The sequence below is a fragment of the Cetorhinus maximus genome, chromosome 21 (assembly GCF_964194155.1).
Source record: "Cetorhinus maximus chromosome 21, sCetMax3.hap1.1, whole genome shotgun sequence".
NCBI classification, from domain to species: domain Eukaryota; kingdom Metazoa; phylum Chordata; class Chondrichthyes; order Lamniformes; family Cetorhinidae; genus Cetorhinus; species Cetorhinus maximus.
In genome coordinates, this window is record NC_135899.1 from 49580271 (window position 1) to 49595066 (window position 14796).

At 42.8% G+C, this 14796-nt stretch overlaps 1 protein-coding gene across 6 annotated transcripts in view; it reads left to right on the plus strand.

Moving 5' to 3' along the window:
• Window positions 1-6560, plus strand: part of thrap3b (thyroid hormone receptor associated protein 3b) — a 120559-nt gene extending 113999 nt beyond the window's left edge. For 4 of the 6 annotated variants that reach the window (XM_078566929.1, XM_078566927.1, XM_078566930.1 and 1 more), the window contains 3 exons: window positions 549-744; window positions 1724-1873; window positions 3672-6560. In XM_078566929.1, coding sequence (XP_078423055.1) covers window positions 549-744; window positions 1724-1873; window positions 3672-3917 — 592 coding nt within the window. In that variant the 3' untranslated portion in view covers window positions 3918-6560. Of the gene's footprint in view, window positions 1-548; window positions 745-1723; window positions 1874-3671 lie in introns of those variants that run through there. The other 2 variants (XM_078566932.1, XM_078566933.1) reach the window with 2 other exon arrangements.
• The last annotated feature ends 8236 nt before the right edge of the window (window positions 6561-14796 follow it).

Below are 14796 nucleotides of genomic sequence, written 5' to 3' on the forward strand. Positions count from 1 at the left end.
GTTCTTAGCTAGAGGATGATGTGTTTAAGGCAACATGGGGGGTGTAAACTTGTGGCTGCCATGCAGTGCTGCTCTTCACAAAATGGCAGCTTGGATTTCAGATGAACAAATATCCAGCTGATATTGCCAAATAGCCATGATGATGGCAAAGATTTCTGAATCACTGCTGCACAGATGCTCTCTTTGTCTCTTGCTTAAATTGTTGCATTACATCCCCCTCTTACCTATCCAAATTTGTCATCTGATGTTGTGTTCGCTTCTTTAGGCAGTACTGGCAGTGGGGTAGTATGATTGGTTGGCAAAAATGGCCATCGTTTGCCCACTGGAAAGGTGTGTGGGAGGGAGGAAATAACTTGTCACCTATGCAACACACCAGCTGGTACTTGACCATTTGAGGATGGGTGAGTTTGAATGCGGTTCAGGCTGACATTTGAGTTGGTGCCAGCCTCTCTCTAACCAACATGCTGCTTCTCGAGGAACCAGTGAAACACAAAAATGTAAGTATTCAAAAATGACATCTTTAGTTTTGTGCAATTTTCTTTGAACAGGAAGCGTAAGAAAGTCAGAGCAAGAACCAGCTCATCGTCTTCCTCATCTTCCTCTTCCTCTCCATCGCACGAGGGCAAAGATGAACAAGAAGAGGGAGTGGGCCGTGAGGAAACCACAACCGGCTTTAACAAAGCTCGCCTTGGAACGAGAGAGTTCACAGGCCCACCAACACGAGGCAGAGCACGTGGAATTTTTGTAAGCAGAAACTGAAAACTCTGATGCTTTGCGCTGTCAGCCTCTCTAATATTTTCTGTTCCTTGTATTCTAGTCAGTGGTTTATTGGATGGGGGCAGGGGGCATGTTATTTGTAACTCCGGGCATCAGTGAGTTAACCTGTCCAGATTATTGATGATTTTGTTTTGTTGACTTACTGAACCTAACACTTGAAGTACTTTAAAAGTTACTGACTGTGTATCCGTGTCTATAATATATTTTCCAGAGATGGAATTATGGTCCCTTCTGTTCTAGAATGCAGCAGGGTAGAGTTGGAATCAGCAGACATTTATGAATGGAAACACCTGATTCTTGAAAAGAGGCTATTGCTATTGGGCCTTGACCCAAGTCCTCAGTCAGTATGGACCCTGAGCAATAAAGTTTTTGATTTCCTGAGAACAATGGCCTACATATCAAAATTAAGGTGCTTCCATCCAGAATTTTCTGTCGACCACCCCCTCACCCCGCAGCTTTAAACCTCTGACCTTCGGCTTGTATGACTTTTGCTCCTGATTTATATGAAGCTCTCAATTAGGAATACACAGGTGTCCAGGGTTTGGAGGTGACACTGAGCAGCTTTAGAGAGAGGGATGTTTAATTCTGAACTTGCCGGTTTGAGTCTTTGATTCTCTCTCTCTCTCTCTCCTGGTGAAAGGTCAAGCCTGGCTTTAAAGCTTGGTGCTCCCATCTGTTCAGCAATAAAAAGTTTACAATTGAGACTTTAGTGTGTGGAATTATCTTGTTGGAAGAAAAGGGACAACTTTGTGGGGTGGGGGGTTTTGGCTAGATGTGTCTTGCCAACTTAGCGTGGAAAGAGCCTCCAGTGCCGTGTTACCTTGGCGTGCTGAGTAAGTGGACGTTCCATTCTCCATCACTTGTACTTTGCATCAAGGTCTGAAAATGTAACTCATTAAAGTTGAATACCTGTCCCAATTACACCTTCCTTTTTATGCTAATGCAGCAGTTCAGAATAAGAGGAAGAGGATATGGCAGGGGAGCGTTTCCTGGTCCCAGCAATAGCAGTAACCCCGGTAACCCAACTTTCCAAAAGAGGCCCCGCGAAGAGGACTGGGACCCCGAGTACACACCAAAAAGCAAAAAGTACTACCTGGTACGTGTCCACAAGCATCCCGGCTCAGGGCTGGGGCAGTGCCTTGTTTAATCTGTGCTGAGGGGAGAAACGTCATTGAGCTTCTGAGAGCCATTTGTAACCAAGCCAGGTCTAGGCTGAGCTCCCTAATGGCTCAGCAAGTTGATCCAGCAAATAGTCAGGCCATACAGAGCAGGCAGGTTCCTGGTCTTTGTGTGAAGAAGTGTTCCCTGACATCGTGTCTAAATGACCTGTCTAATTGTAAGATTATGCCTCAAGAACAAAGGAAGCACAACTTACAAATTGGAGCTAGGTCATTAAGGGGCGATGTCAGGAAGCAGTTCCAAACACAAAGGATGATGGAAACCTGGAACTCTCCCAAGAAGTTGTTTAGGCTGTAGGGGGGACCAGTTTCCAAATGGAGATCAATAGGCAAGGATATGGAATAATGTGGGCACGTGGAATTGAAATAGAGATCAGCAATGATCTAATTGAATTCTGGAACAGGTTGGAGGGGCTGAATGATCATCTCCCGTTGCTGTGAATTTGTGGCTCCAGTGTCACACTGGACCATGGGGGTGGGGTGCACAGGGATTTGAGCTTTGCTTGTTCCTTGGACCTTTACACCAACATCAAAAAACAGCTGGTTTTTCCCCTACCCAGAGGTTAACTAAGCCTAGATAAATAGCATTGATGCTGAAACTGCTTAAAGGGGTTAGAATAATTCTTGATCTCAGCCACAAGTGCCTTGGATCTGTTCTATGGGGAGGGAAGAAGCAGTCCTAAATGGAATATTCAAGAATGAATTTGTCCAGCTAGTTTGGGGAAGGGGCGAGAGAGAGAGAGAGAGAGATAGAAGTGGATTATCCTGCAGCTGAGTTAAGGTTCCATATTCCACGTCCATTGCCTCTCCATCGTTCTCTGAGGTTACACAGAGGTGACCATGCCCTTTTGACCTGGAAATGAAGGAACGGTGATTTGTTTTTCTTGAAGGCAGACACCAAGCAAAAGAAAAGTGATGCCTTTATTTTGGGGGTGCAGCTGAATTCCAGCAATTTTCATTCATTACTTTAAATGGAAAAACTGATTTCAATTAGAGTAACAATCTTATTACCTGCCAGTTATTGGCAGCTGTGAGTCCTTCTGTGTTTCCTTTTGGTACGTATTTTGCTGGAATAAAGAAATTGTATTTATATAATGCCTCTCATGGCCTCAAGACTTCCCAAAACACTTTACAGCCAATTAAGCACTTATGAAGTGTACTCACTGTTTGTAATGTAGGAAATGCAGCAGCCAATTTGTGCATAGCAAAACCCAACTACCAGCATTGCTATAAAGAGCAAATACATTTTTTTTTGGTTGAGGGATAAAAATTGGCCAGGTTAGTGGGGAGAATTACCCCACACTTTTACGTTCACCTAAAAGGGCAGACAGGGCCTCAGTTTAATGTCCCATGGAAAAGATGGCAGCTCCCTCAGTATCACACTGGAGTGCCAGGCCGACCTATATTTTGTACTCAAGTAGGGCTTGAACCCACATCCCTCTAACTCAGAGGTAGGAGCACTGTTGAGTGAGCCAAGGCTGACCCCAAATTGTGTTTCAATGGGAGGGGTTTCAATTTATCGAATTTACCAGTGGGTGACCCTGGAGAGGAGATTGCACAGACCAAAGACTACATCCACACACAAGCACAGTTGCACTTCAAAAGGTGGTAAACCTTTATATATGGACCCTCTGAGCAGATCAAAGGAGATGCCTGATTGTACTGGAGTGTACATTTAATATAATGTTTCTTTCTTTCTCTTCTGTTCCTCTGCAGCACGATGACCGTGAGGGAGATGGAGACAACTACTGGGCAAATAAAAGGGGCCGTGGTACCTTCCAGCGAGGAAGGGGCCGTTTCCTGTACAAAAAGTCCAACACTAGCCCCAAGTGGACACATGACAAATATCAAGGCAGTGGACAAGAAGGGGTAGAGGAGGAGGAAGAGGAAGAGGAGGAGGACGGACAAGTTGGCAACATCACGACCCAGGAAGAGAAAAAGCTGGGCACTATGGAACAGTAGTGCTGAAAGGGACTGGGCCTGCCTCTGGCATCATTGCATCGATTCGAGCATAGAAGCTGGTCACTAGGATCAGAATGGGAGAGATTTCTTCGTCCAAATCTCCATAGGGTTTACAATGTAGTAGGTTATTCATTGTGGTGGGGGTAAGGGTAAAGGACCCTTTGGGATTGAAAGGACCAAAAACACCTGTCTTTAATGCGACTTATATATACATATATAAATGCCCTGCAGGTGTTGTACCTGTATTGTAAGATACCCCGCTAGTTGACATCAAAGAGCTACAGGTCACCCTGGGAGAGTAATTCCCCTCCCCCCATGTATTTTGAGAACTAAAAATTATAAACATGCATTATGGTGCGGTTTGTGTACACCTGATGTTACAGCACTACCTGATTCAGTCTATAATAGGAAGCTGCTCCAAAAATGTGAAACTGACAGGGAAATAAATGTACCGATATATGTCTCCCACCATGAGTCACACCCTGCACTCATGAAAGATCTTCTTCCCCCAAATTGGATTTTCCTGAGCCCTAGATATTGCCGCATGCTTCTTTTAAAACATGGGTTTTAAAATGCTTTCACTTTTGAAGCCAGCCTTAGAACAGAATGTTTCAAGGATCCTTATTCATTTCTTTCCCCTAGTTTCTTTTGGGATCTACACATCTCCATATTTGGTTGCGACGCTTGGCTTGTGCTTTCTCACAGATGTGATTGATGACAGCAATGGTTTCTGTATTTTTGTTTTTGGTTCTTTTTAAAACAACTGGCGACTCAGCTCGGGCCTCGTATTGTGTTTACTTGCAGAGTGGAGGGAAAGGTGTGACCACCATGAATCTGAATCTGTCTTAATCCTTCAAGTAGAGAACTGTCCAAATTAACAATCTTGCCCAGCCACGAGGATTACTTTAAGCCTCCCCCCACCCCACCCCTTTCCAACTCCTTCACCAAGAGCTATGGACTAGATTAAAGCTTTTAATTGTATTTCAAAAGTTAGAGGTCGGTGATGGCTCAGTGAATTTATCCAATCAGACAGTTCCTGGTCATTGTTGGGCTCACCATGACCTACATGTGGTGTTTTGAGTCATTGGGCTAAGGAAAGAGAATCAGTCGACATTCTTATTCTTGGTCACAGTATTGTAACCTGCACTGGAAAGGGTGCGTGCTTGACTATTGGGTGAGACCTTGAACAAGCTGCTGGAGGGGAGAAAATGGAGAGGGGTGAGGAGAGAGAATATCAATCGATAAAGGAACAAAAGGCAGTCGGTTTTAATGCAACTTTGTACATTATTTGTACCAAATTTTAGAATCTGCCCCAAGCTCCACACTCTTCCCCTCCCATAGGCCACTTCGCAAAGACGATTGAAATGGGATGAGAGAGGCTGGACAAGGAATAGGAAACGAGGTTCAAATTAATGGGGAGTTCAACTGTCCTCAAATTGTCCTTAAAGCACAGACAAAAGTCTCAAAGAGATGCATTGTAAAATAATTACATGAAGTAAAAGCTGATCTTCAGTGTACAAGTATCATTTATCCTTGTTTGCTCATTTATGTGGCAAAAATCAGCGAGATTTATCAAACAGAATTGTGCAGTCTTGAATGAAAGGATGTGCTTGCAGCAGGAACTACTGTTGCATAGTTGCCTCGTGAGACAAAATGGAGAGATTTCCTGTGCATGTGGGAAACGGCAAAGCTATCGTATAGGCAATGGCTGCAGCAGTAACTGTCCTTTTAATTCAGAACTTTACAGTTCAGTTGCCCATCCACCTTCGGCAAATGCCCCCACTTTACATATTGTGTCACCTGTCCCTCGTGGTCCCATTAAAACTCAGTCTTACAGAGCACCAGAGCCCAAATTTACACCATAAAGTTGTATTGCTTCTTCACCGGCCTCAGTTTCCCTACCCCACCATGTGAACTGCTCTACTGCATGACGTCTCCGTTTAAAGATACTGCAATGGCAAGATTAGTGGAATAGTTCATTGCAAACAGGGATAGCGGAAGCAACACAAATATCAAAACAGGATTGTAAATTCCTTTTGAGTTTTTTTTTATTGTGGATTTCTTTACATAGTCTGAATTCAAATGTTAAGTTACTTGTTGCTTTAGATCTTGGGATTAATGTTAATGAACAGATATTGGATAAACATTTAGATACATTTTATATTGACAATCAGATATCTCACCTCTACTCCGTGCCTGGCCTCCCCTATTCCTCTAATGCATCTTGCTTGATCTCTTTATTTTGTATCTTTTTATGTATGTATTAAAAAAAATTGTAAAAAAAAGTGACACGTGCTCTCGACTGCAATAACTATATTGAATTTTTTTATACATATAGAAGTAAATAGTTTTGAGGGGAGGGGAACACGATATGGGAGGAGTACGACAGTTGCACTATTTTTGTAAAATTTTGCTGAACTGCCTTATCACTTAAAAATTGTTAAAATTCACTCTTGTTGTCCAGAATTTAACCAGATTTGTATCTCTCCAATTATTTGTGTTCAGTTTTGTTACCATGGTTTCCTCTTTAATCTAAAATGGCATTCTGTTATCAACTCAGTTCTCCCCCCTCCCTCAAACTGTAGTCTTGCTGAGGTTCGAAGCATTGTGTTGAATTTTAATTAAATTTCTGTGCCAGCGTCACCAGTTGTGTACGTCCATTATTTGATCTGTGTGGTCTCAACAATTCTCATTCACAGATCACAGAGCCATTGAAATGGAAGGAGCATGGAGAGAACTGTGAACTCTGAATATGAAACCAGCTGGGGGAGCTGACGAGCTACAGTCTGAGAGGAAGGATTGTAGGTGGTGCTAGAGGTGATGAGGTGGTTTAACAAGTGTGGCTTCAAGGATGTGGCAGCTGAAAGCTCAGCTAACACACTAAATAGCATCTTTCTGCTGGGCTTGGAGGGTGCCTGGACAAGATCGCAGACTTTGGGTGATGTCTTTCACCAGAAAAAGCATGCAGAAAGCCCAAAATTAAATTAGGCAGGTGGGAGGCACTGGCGGAGTGGTTGTGACAGGATTATCAATTCCAGTGACTGCTTGATTGAACATTGACTAAGCCCAAGTCAAGACTCAATAAACATCTCGGGTGCTTTTCAAATCGAGGAAGGTCTTAATGTGCTTCAAAGGGATTTTTAAAAATTCATTCACAGGATGTGGGCTTCGCTGGCTGTGCCAGCATTTATTGCCCATCCCCAGTTTCCCTTGAGAAGGTGGTGGTGAGCTGCCTCCTTACCGTCCATGTGGTGTAGGTACACCCACAGTTCTGTTAGGAAGGGAGTTCCAGGATTTTGACCCAGCGACAGTGAAGGAACGGCAATATATTTCCAAGTCAGGGTGGTGAGTGACTTGGGGAACTTCCAGGTGGTGGTGTTCCCATGTGTCCGCTGCCCTTGTCCTTCTAGATGGTAGCGGTTGTGGGTTTGGAAGGTGTTGTATAAGGAGCCCTTGGTGAATTCCTGCAGTACGTTTTGCACTTAGTACACACTGCTGCCACTGTGTCGGTGGTGGAGTGAATGTTTGTGGACATGGTGCCAATCAAGCAGGCTGCTTTGTCCTGGATGGTGTCGAGCTTCTTGAGTGTTGGAGCTGCACTCATCCACGAACATGGGGAGCATTCCATCTCAATCCTGGCTTGTGCCTTATAGATGGTGGACAGGCTTTGGGGAATCAGGAGGTGAGTTACTTACCATAGGATTCCTAGTCTCTGACCTGCTCTTGTAGCCACAGTATTTATATGGCTAGTTCAGTTTCTGGTCAATGGTAACCCCCCCCCCCAGGATGTTGATAGTGGGGAATTCAGTGATGGCAATGCCATTGAACGTCAAGGGGAGATGGTTAGATTCTCTCGTTGGAGATAGTCATTCCCCAGCACTTGTGTGGTGTGAATTAGTTGCCACTTGTCAGCCCAAGCCTGGATATTGTACAGGTCTTGCTGCATTTGGATTCAAGGGGTGAAGAAAGTGGACACTTTGGATGGTTAAAAAACAGACTTGGGTTTTAAAAGCAAACTTTGTTAAGCAATCAATTTATATTTTAATTTAAGAACAGCCCATTCATAAGCTTTTGGCAACTTGATGAACCAGCATGATTAAAAACCATCTCTCACTAAAAGTACCATATATCCACCAGGCAAATGCTAATAACGGTTTAATTATCCTTAAGAATGGTGTTTAATTTTGTTCAAATGTTTATATCAAATTGATAAAATTCTTGTTTCCGTACTGTAAGCTATCAGCTCAACACACTCTTCCTCTGCCCATTTTGACGCCACCAATTGAATCCATTGATACACAGCCTCTAAAATAAAGCAAAAAAGGCCTTCCTATCCAAGAGTTGCAATGGCAGCTATCCAATTAAAATTGGTAGGTGATTGCTAAAACAGAACTTGATGCATAAATTCAACTGCAGTCAGTATATAGGTTGCTAAAACATGAATGTAACTGAAAAATGTCAGAAACAAGCTGCACACACAAGAAATCCTTCTGTTTTAAAAGAAGATAACTTTGGAAATATGAAAGTGAGATAATACTCTACTGTTCCGGGAGCAGCACCTTTGGTGACAACTGAGGAGTTAATCTTTCAACTGTGGACCTTTTGTCAGAACTGAAGATACCACAGAACAGAACTTTTTAACAAGATGCAAGCAGGAGAAATATTCAGATGTACTGAAGGAAGGAAGACGTAGTGTTTGAGTGGGGAACAGGAGATGGCTATGTGGTAGAAACGATATTCACACAAGTCTGTATCAAGTGCAAAAAGACAAAGGTCACCTTGTTCCCTTTCTGCTATCTTGATAGTCGCAAGATACAATGATGATGGAGTAGTTGACTAGTCATAGCAATGATTGCTACAGCAGGTCAGATATGACAAAATGCTTGTGGGCGAGAGCTTTGGGAACCCAAGTCCAAAGTCATCCATTTTCCTGCTAAACATGTAACACCACATGTCTACTCTGTTATTTTCTCAAAGAACACAATGCAAGATATGAGATGTGGAGGATGTGGCAATAGATATGGGGCTATATTACTGAGTGAGTAATCCACAGCTTTGGACCAATGATTCAGAGACATGAATCCAAATCCCTCCACAGTAGTTGGAGAATTTAAATTCAGTTAATTAAATAAATCTGGAGTAAAAAGCTGTTGTCGGTCATGGTGAAGATTAAACTTTTCATTCTTTCACGGCATGTGGGCATTGCTGGCAAAACCAGTGTTTGTTGCCCATACCCCAAAATGCCCTTGAGAAGGTGGTGGTGAGCTGCCACCTCGAACTGTTGCAATCTACCTGGTGTAGGTACACCTACAGTGCTGCTGGGAAGGGAGTTCCAGGGTTTTGATCCTGTGACCGTGAAGAAATGGTGATATAGTTCCAAGACAGGATGGTGTGTGGCTTGGAGGGGGAACTTACAGATGGTGGTGTTACCATGCATCTGCTGCCCTTATCCTTCTAGGGTTTAGAGGTTCCAGCTTTACAAGATGCTATTGAAGGACCCTTGATGAGGTGTGCAGTGCACCTTATACACACTTGCTGCCACTGCATCGGTGGCGAGGGAAGGAATGAATGTCTAAGTTGGTGGATGGGGCGCCGATCAAGCGGACTGCTTTGTCCTGGATTGTGTTGCACTTCTTGCGTGTTGCTGGAGCTGCACGCATGCAAGCAAGTGACTATTCCATCATACTCATGATATATGTGTTGTAGATAGTGGACAGACTTTGGGGAATCAGGAACTGAATTCCTTGCTTCAAAATTCCCAGCCTTTGACCTGTTCTTGTGGCCACAGTACTTATGTGGCTAATTCAATTCAGTTTCTGGTCAATGATTATCCCTAGGATGTTGATAGTGGAAGATTCAGTGATGGTAAAGCCATTTAATGTCAAGGGGAAATAGTTAGATTCTGTCTTGTTGAAGCTGGTCATTGCCTGGCACTTGTGTGGCATGGATGTTACTTGCCATTTATGTCATAACAGCAGATCACAGCTCAAATTACTTACGAGCGTATTGAACTTTTAAAGGGAGATATGTGTTCTTTAACAAAAGACATACAAGCAAAAGCTGACTGATAATGTAAAGTAACCACTTGCTAGCAAATTCCAATGTGGTTTACACTTGACCGACTAGTCCAGAGATCATGGAATGTCGCCTCAAAAATGGTCAGCTATTTCAGACAGTGATACTTAAAAGGAAGAGATTCAATACAAAAAACTGAACTCTAATCTCTTGTGGTTGCAGAGACAATGGAGACATTACCACCTCAGCAGAAACCATCTCCTGTTGAATTATATCTCAGGATGTGGACATGAGCTGAGTTGAGAGAAAGCAGATTCTGGGTGAAAGACATGTTTATTTTTCTCTTCCAGGGATACACAAGAAAAGGGGTTAAAAAAACCAACTGCAAACCTGATTGGTATGTTCTAGTTCTGATATGCTAGTGTGTGCTGTGAAGGTCACAGCAGAAGGACAGCAACTAGGCATCACTGTGGCTTGCAGGTAAAAGTCTCTCTTGCTGGAGGCAAGTCACAAGTCAGCAAAGCCACAGCCAAAAAGGAAACAGGACAACTCCTTCAGCTAACCTGCAGAACCAAGTGTCTCCAAACCAACTGCTCAAATGCCGGAACCACCCAACTTCACAACTGCAACGTTTCACCATCATCTCATGGACAGACAAAAACTGATTTGTATTTTTTTTTTACTTTTATCTTTGGACTCAAATTTTCATTTCTATTCTGTGTGTTGCATTTATATTATACTTTTTCTCAGGTTTTTAGTAACTAATGAACTTATTCTTTCTTTGACTTAAAAAAGCCTTGTTAAATTGGCTCCTTCTAAAACATAAATACATTTGGACTGGAGAAAGGTATCCACAAGGGAAGGGATCCTTTTTTAAATTAACCTTGTTGCAACCAACCGAGGGGGTTGAATAAAGAAGGGGAGCCAGTTTATCCCTCCTCACCCAGGAGCATAACAATTTGGGGTACCTCATCCGGGATCATAACAAACTGGGGGACCTCGCCTGGGGACCGGTCGTAACAAATATCAGTCCAAGCCTGAATATTGTCTAGGTTGTCTGCAACCACTTACTGCATATTAGCACGGGCTGCTTCAGTACCTGAGGAGTTGCAAATGATACTGAATGTTATACAATCATTAGCGAACATCCCCACTTCTGACCTTATGATGTAGTGAAGGTCATTGATGAAGCAGCTGAAGATGGTTGGGCCTTGGACATTACCCTGAGGAACTCCTGCAGTGATGTCCTGGGACTGGGATGTTTGGCCTCCAACAACCACAACCATCTTCCTTTTTGCTAGATATGACTTCAACCATTGGAGAGTATTCCCCCTGATTTCCATTGCAGTTTTGCTAGGGCTGCTTGATATCAAGGGCAGTCACCGTCACCTCCTCTCCTAAGTTCAGCTCTTTTGTCCATGTTTGGACCAAGGATGTATATGAACCCTTGAGCTGAGTGGCCTTGGCAAAACCTAAATTGAGCATCATTGAGCAGTTGTGTAAAAATCCTGGTTTGCTAATTACCTTTAGGGAAGGAAATCTGCTGTACTTAGCTGGTCTGACCTTTATGTGATTCTAGACTCTCAGCAATGTGGCTGACTCTTAATTGCCTCCTGAAATGGCCAAACAAGCTAATCAGTTGTACAAAACCTCAATGAAAAAGCATAATACGAATAAAGCTGGACAGGTCATTTGGCTTTAACCTAGACATTTGACCTAACCTAAATTTAAACATATAAGAGGAATACAACATACTGTAAATGCAAATAAATGTATTTAAAAAATTACACTCACCCAGTTTTGGATTGAGCAGAACAAGAGGAGTAGATGCCGAAGTCCCTGGTGGTGGCAAGACACCGGGAATTTTAATGGTAAGAATGGAGGATGGGAATCGGAGCGGGGAGAAAAGGGACTTCAGGACGGAGGCCAAGGGCAGGAGTAGGAACAAGGCTGGGAGTGAGGGTAAAAGAAGCAAGTAAAAAAGTCCTCGGTTGTCTAATGAGGAAAGGCGGGACAGGTTAGGCTTGTATCCACTGGAATTTAGAGGAGTAAGAGGCAACTTAATTGAAACTTTTAAGACCCTGAGGGGTCTTGACAGGGTGGATGTGGAGATAATGTTTCCTCTTGTGGGAGAATCTAGCACTAGCGGTCACTGTTCAAAAATAAGAGGGCGCTCATTTAAGACCGAGATGAGGAGAATTTTTTTCTCTCAGAGGGTTGAGAGTCCTTGGAACTCTCTTCCTCAAAAGGCAGTGGAAGCAAAGTCTTTGAATATTTTTAAGGCAGAGGTTGATAGAGGTTGATTCACAAGGAGATGAAAGGATATTGGGGGCAGATACAGTTAGATACAGTAAGACCAGGCTTAATGTTGATTCACTTAACATTGTTTTGTTTTACTATTGTATTAATAAAGTAGCCACAATATATCCCTTTAAAATTGCAAGTTTCACTTTAACGTCATTTGTCACAGATTCCCTGCTCTGTGGCCTTGCTTGTGCACATGACCGTTTCCCCAGCGCCTCTGCTCCCACCCTCAGTGCTGAAGTCCCTCTTCTCCCCATTCCCCATTCTCATTCTTACTTTTAAAGTCATACGAACACATGAATTAGGAGCAGGAGGAGGCCACTCGCTCCCTCGAGCCTGGTCTACTATTCAATAAGATCATGGCTGATCTGAATGTAACCTCAACCCCACATTCCTGCCTACCTCTGATATCCCGATTTTCCAACATTTAATCAGACAAAAGTCAGGGTTTTGTCTAACACAAGCACTTGTACAAGCATGTCAAAATCATATGTAAATCAATTTATCAGTTTTACCTATTATTGGATCTAGTGAGGCTGCATCATTATGCCTTGCAGTTACATTTCTAATATTAAAGCAGTGTTTGAATACAGTGAAGGAGGTACAACTCATCTGAACTAGAGGATTTCTACTCACATTAATTTAATGTAACAAGTGTCCTCTTATGCAGCCTAGCAGTCTAAATAAGTATCCTTTCTAAGTATACACAGAGCAGCACAAACAACTTGAACTGACATCTTTAAAGCGAGGCTAACAGTCATGTTTTGCTACTTAGACTTAACATAAAAAGTCAATTAACATCATAAAAACCCACTAAACCCTATATTTCAAATTTTATTTTCTTTTCTGCTGAGGAAGGTCCTAAAGTACCTAACTATACAGTATTTCTTTTATATGTAGTGATTTATTTTATTTTGCAAGTTATTTCAGCTAGGAATGCACAGTACTGCGTATGTACAGTACAGTATTTCAATTCGTACATTGTTTTTTCTGGACGAGAAATGTCCCAAGGAATCTAACCCTGGTTTTAACATTGATTCCTCTGGGAACCTGTGATTCACTTAAAGTCATCTTACTTAAAGTTGTGATTTTCAGGGATCCGGAGACAACTTTAAAGAGGACATACTATACATTAAGTGTACATGCTCCTTGGCAAAGTTCTCACTAACATGCAAACATACAAACGTGTGAATTAAGAGCTGGAGCAGGCCATTCGGCCCTTTGAGCCTGCTCTGCCATTTGATAAGATGATGGCTGATCTGATTGTGGCCTCTACTTTCCTCTCTACCCCCTATACTCTTTTACTTCCGTGTTAGTCAAGAATCTATCTAATTCAACCTTTAAAATATTCAATGACCCTGCCTCAACAGCTCTCTGGGGAAGAGGATTCCACAGACTAACAACTCTCTAAGAGAAAAAAATTCTCCTCATCTCTACCTTGAAAGGGAGAGCTCTTATCCTTCAACTGTGTCCCCATAGTTTTAGCCTCCCCCACAAGAGGAAACATCCTCTCAGTATCCGTTCTATCAAGTCCCCTCAGGATCTTATATGTTTCAATAAGATCACGTCTCATTCTTCTAAACTCCAATGGATACAGGCCCAAACTGACCAACCTTTCCTCATAAGGTAACCCCTTCATCCTAGGAACTGGTTGAGTGAACCTTTGCACTACTCCTAATGCAATTATATACTTTCTTAAATAAGAAACTGTACACAGTACTTGAGGTATGGTGTCACCAACACCCAGTACAGGTGTAGCAAAACTTCCCTACTTTTATATTCCAATCCCCTTGCAAAAAAACAACATCCCATTTGCCTTCCTAATCACTTGCTGTACCTGCATACTAGTGTTTTGTGATTCATGTACTAGGACATCCAGATCTCTCTGTAGCACAGAGTTATGCAATCTTTCTCCATTTAAATAACATGTTGCTTTTCTATTCACCTGGGGACCTATGCCAAAATTGGGAGAACTGTCTCACTCTCTATTCAAGCAGTAGCCTGACATAGTCATACTCTCAGAATCATACTTAAAGCCAATGTCCCTGGGTATGTCTGTCCCACCAACAGGAGAGATCATGGGAGATACTGGCACAGTGGTATACAGTTGAGGGGGAAGTGATTGTGGGAGTTCTTAATGTTCACTGTGTTGAAGTCTGATGGTATCAGGTTAAACAAGAAAACCTGATTATCAACTACTGTCCTCCCTCAGTTGATACATCAGTTCTCCTCCATGTTGAACACTGAGCATCACTGAGAGTAGCAAGGGCACAGAATGTGCTCTGGGTGGGCGACTCTAATGTCTGTTACCAAGAGTGGTTCAGTAGCATCCCTACTGACCAGGCTGGCTGACTCCTGAGGGACATATCTGTCAGATTGGGCCTGTGGCAGGTGGTGAGCAAACCAACACAAGGGAAAAACCTACTTGCTCTTGTCCTCACCAATCTACTTGTCGCAGTTGACATAGTTCTTGTGGAAGCTAAGTGCCCCTTTCACAATGAGGATACCCTACATTGTGTGGCATGCTACCGTGCTATATGGACAGATCTAGCAGCTCAAA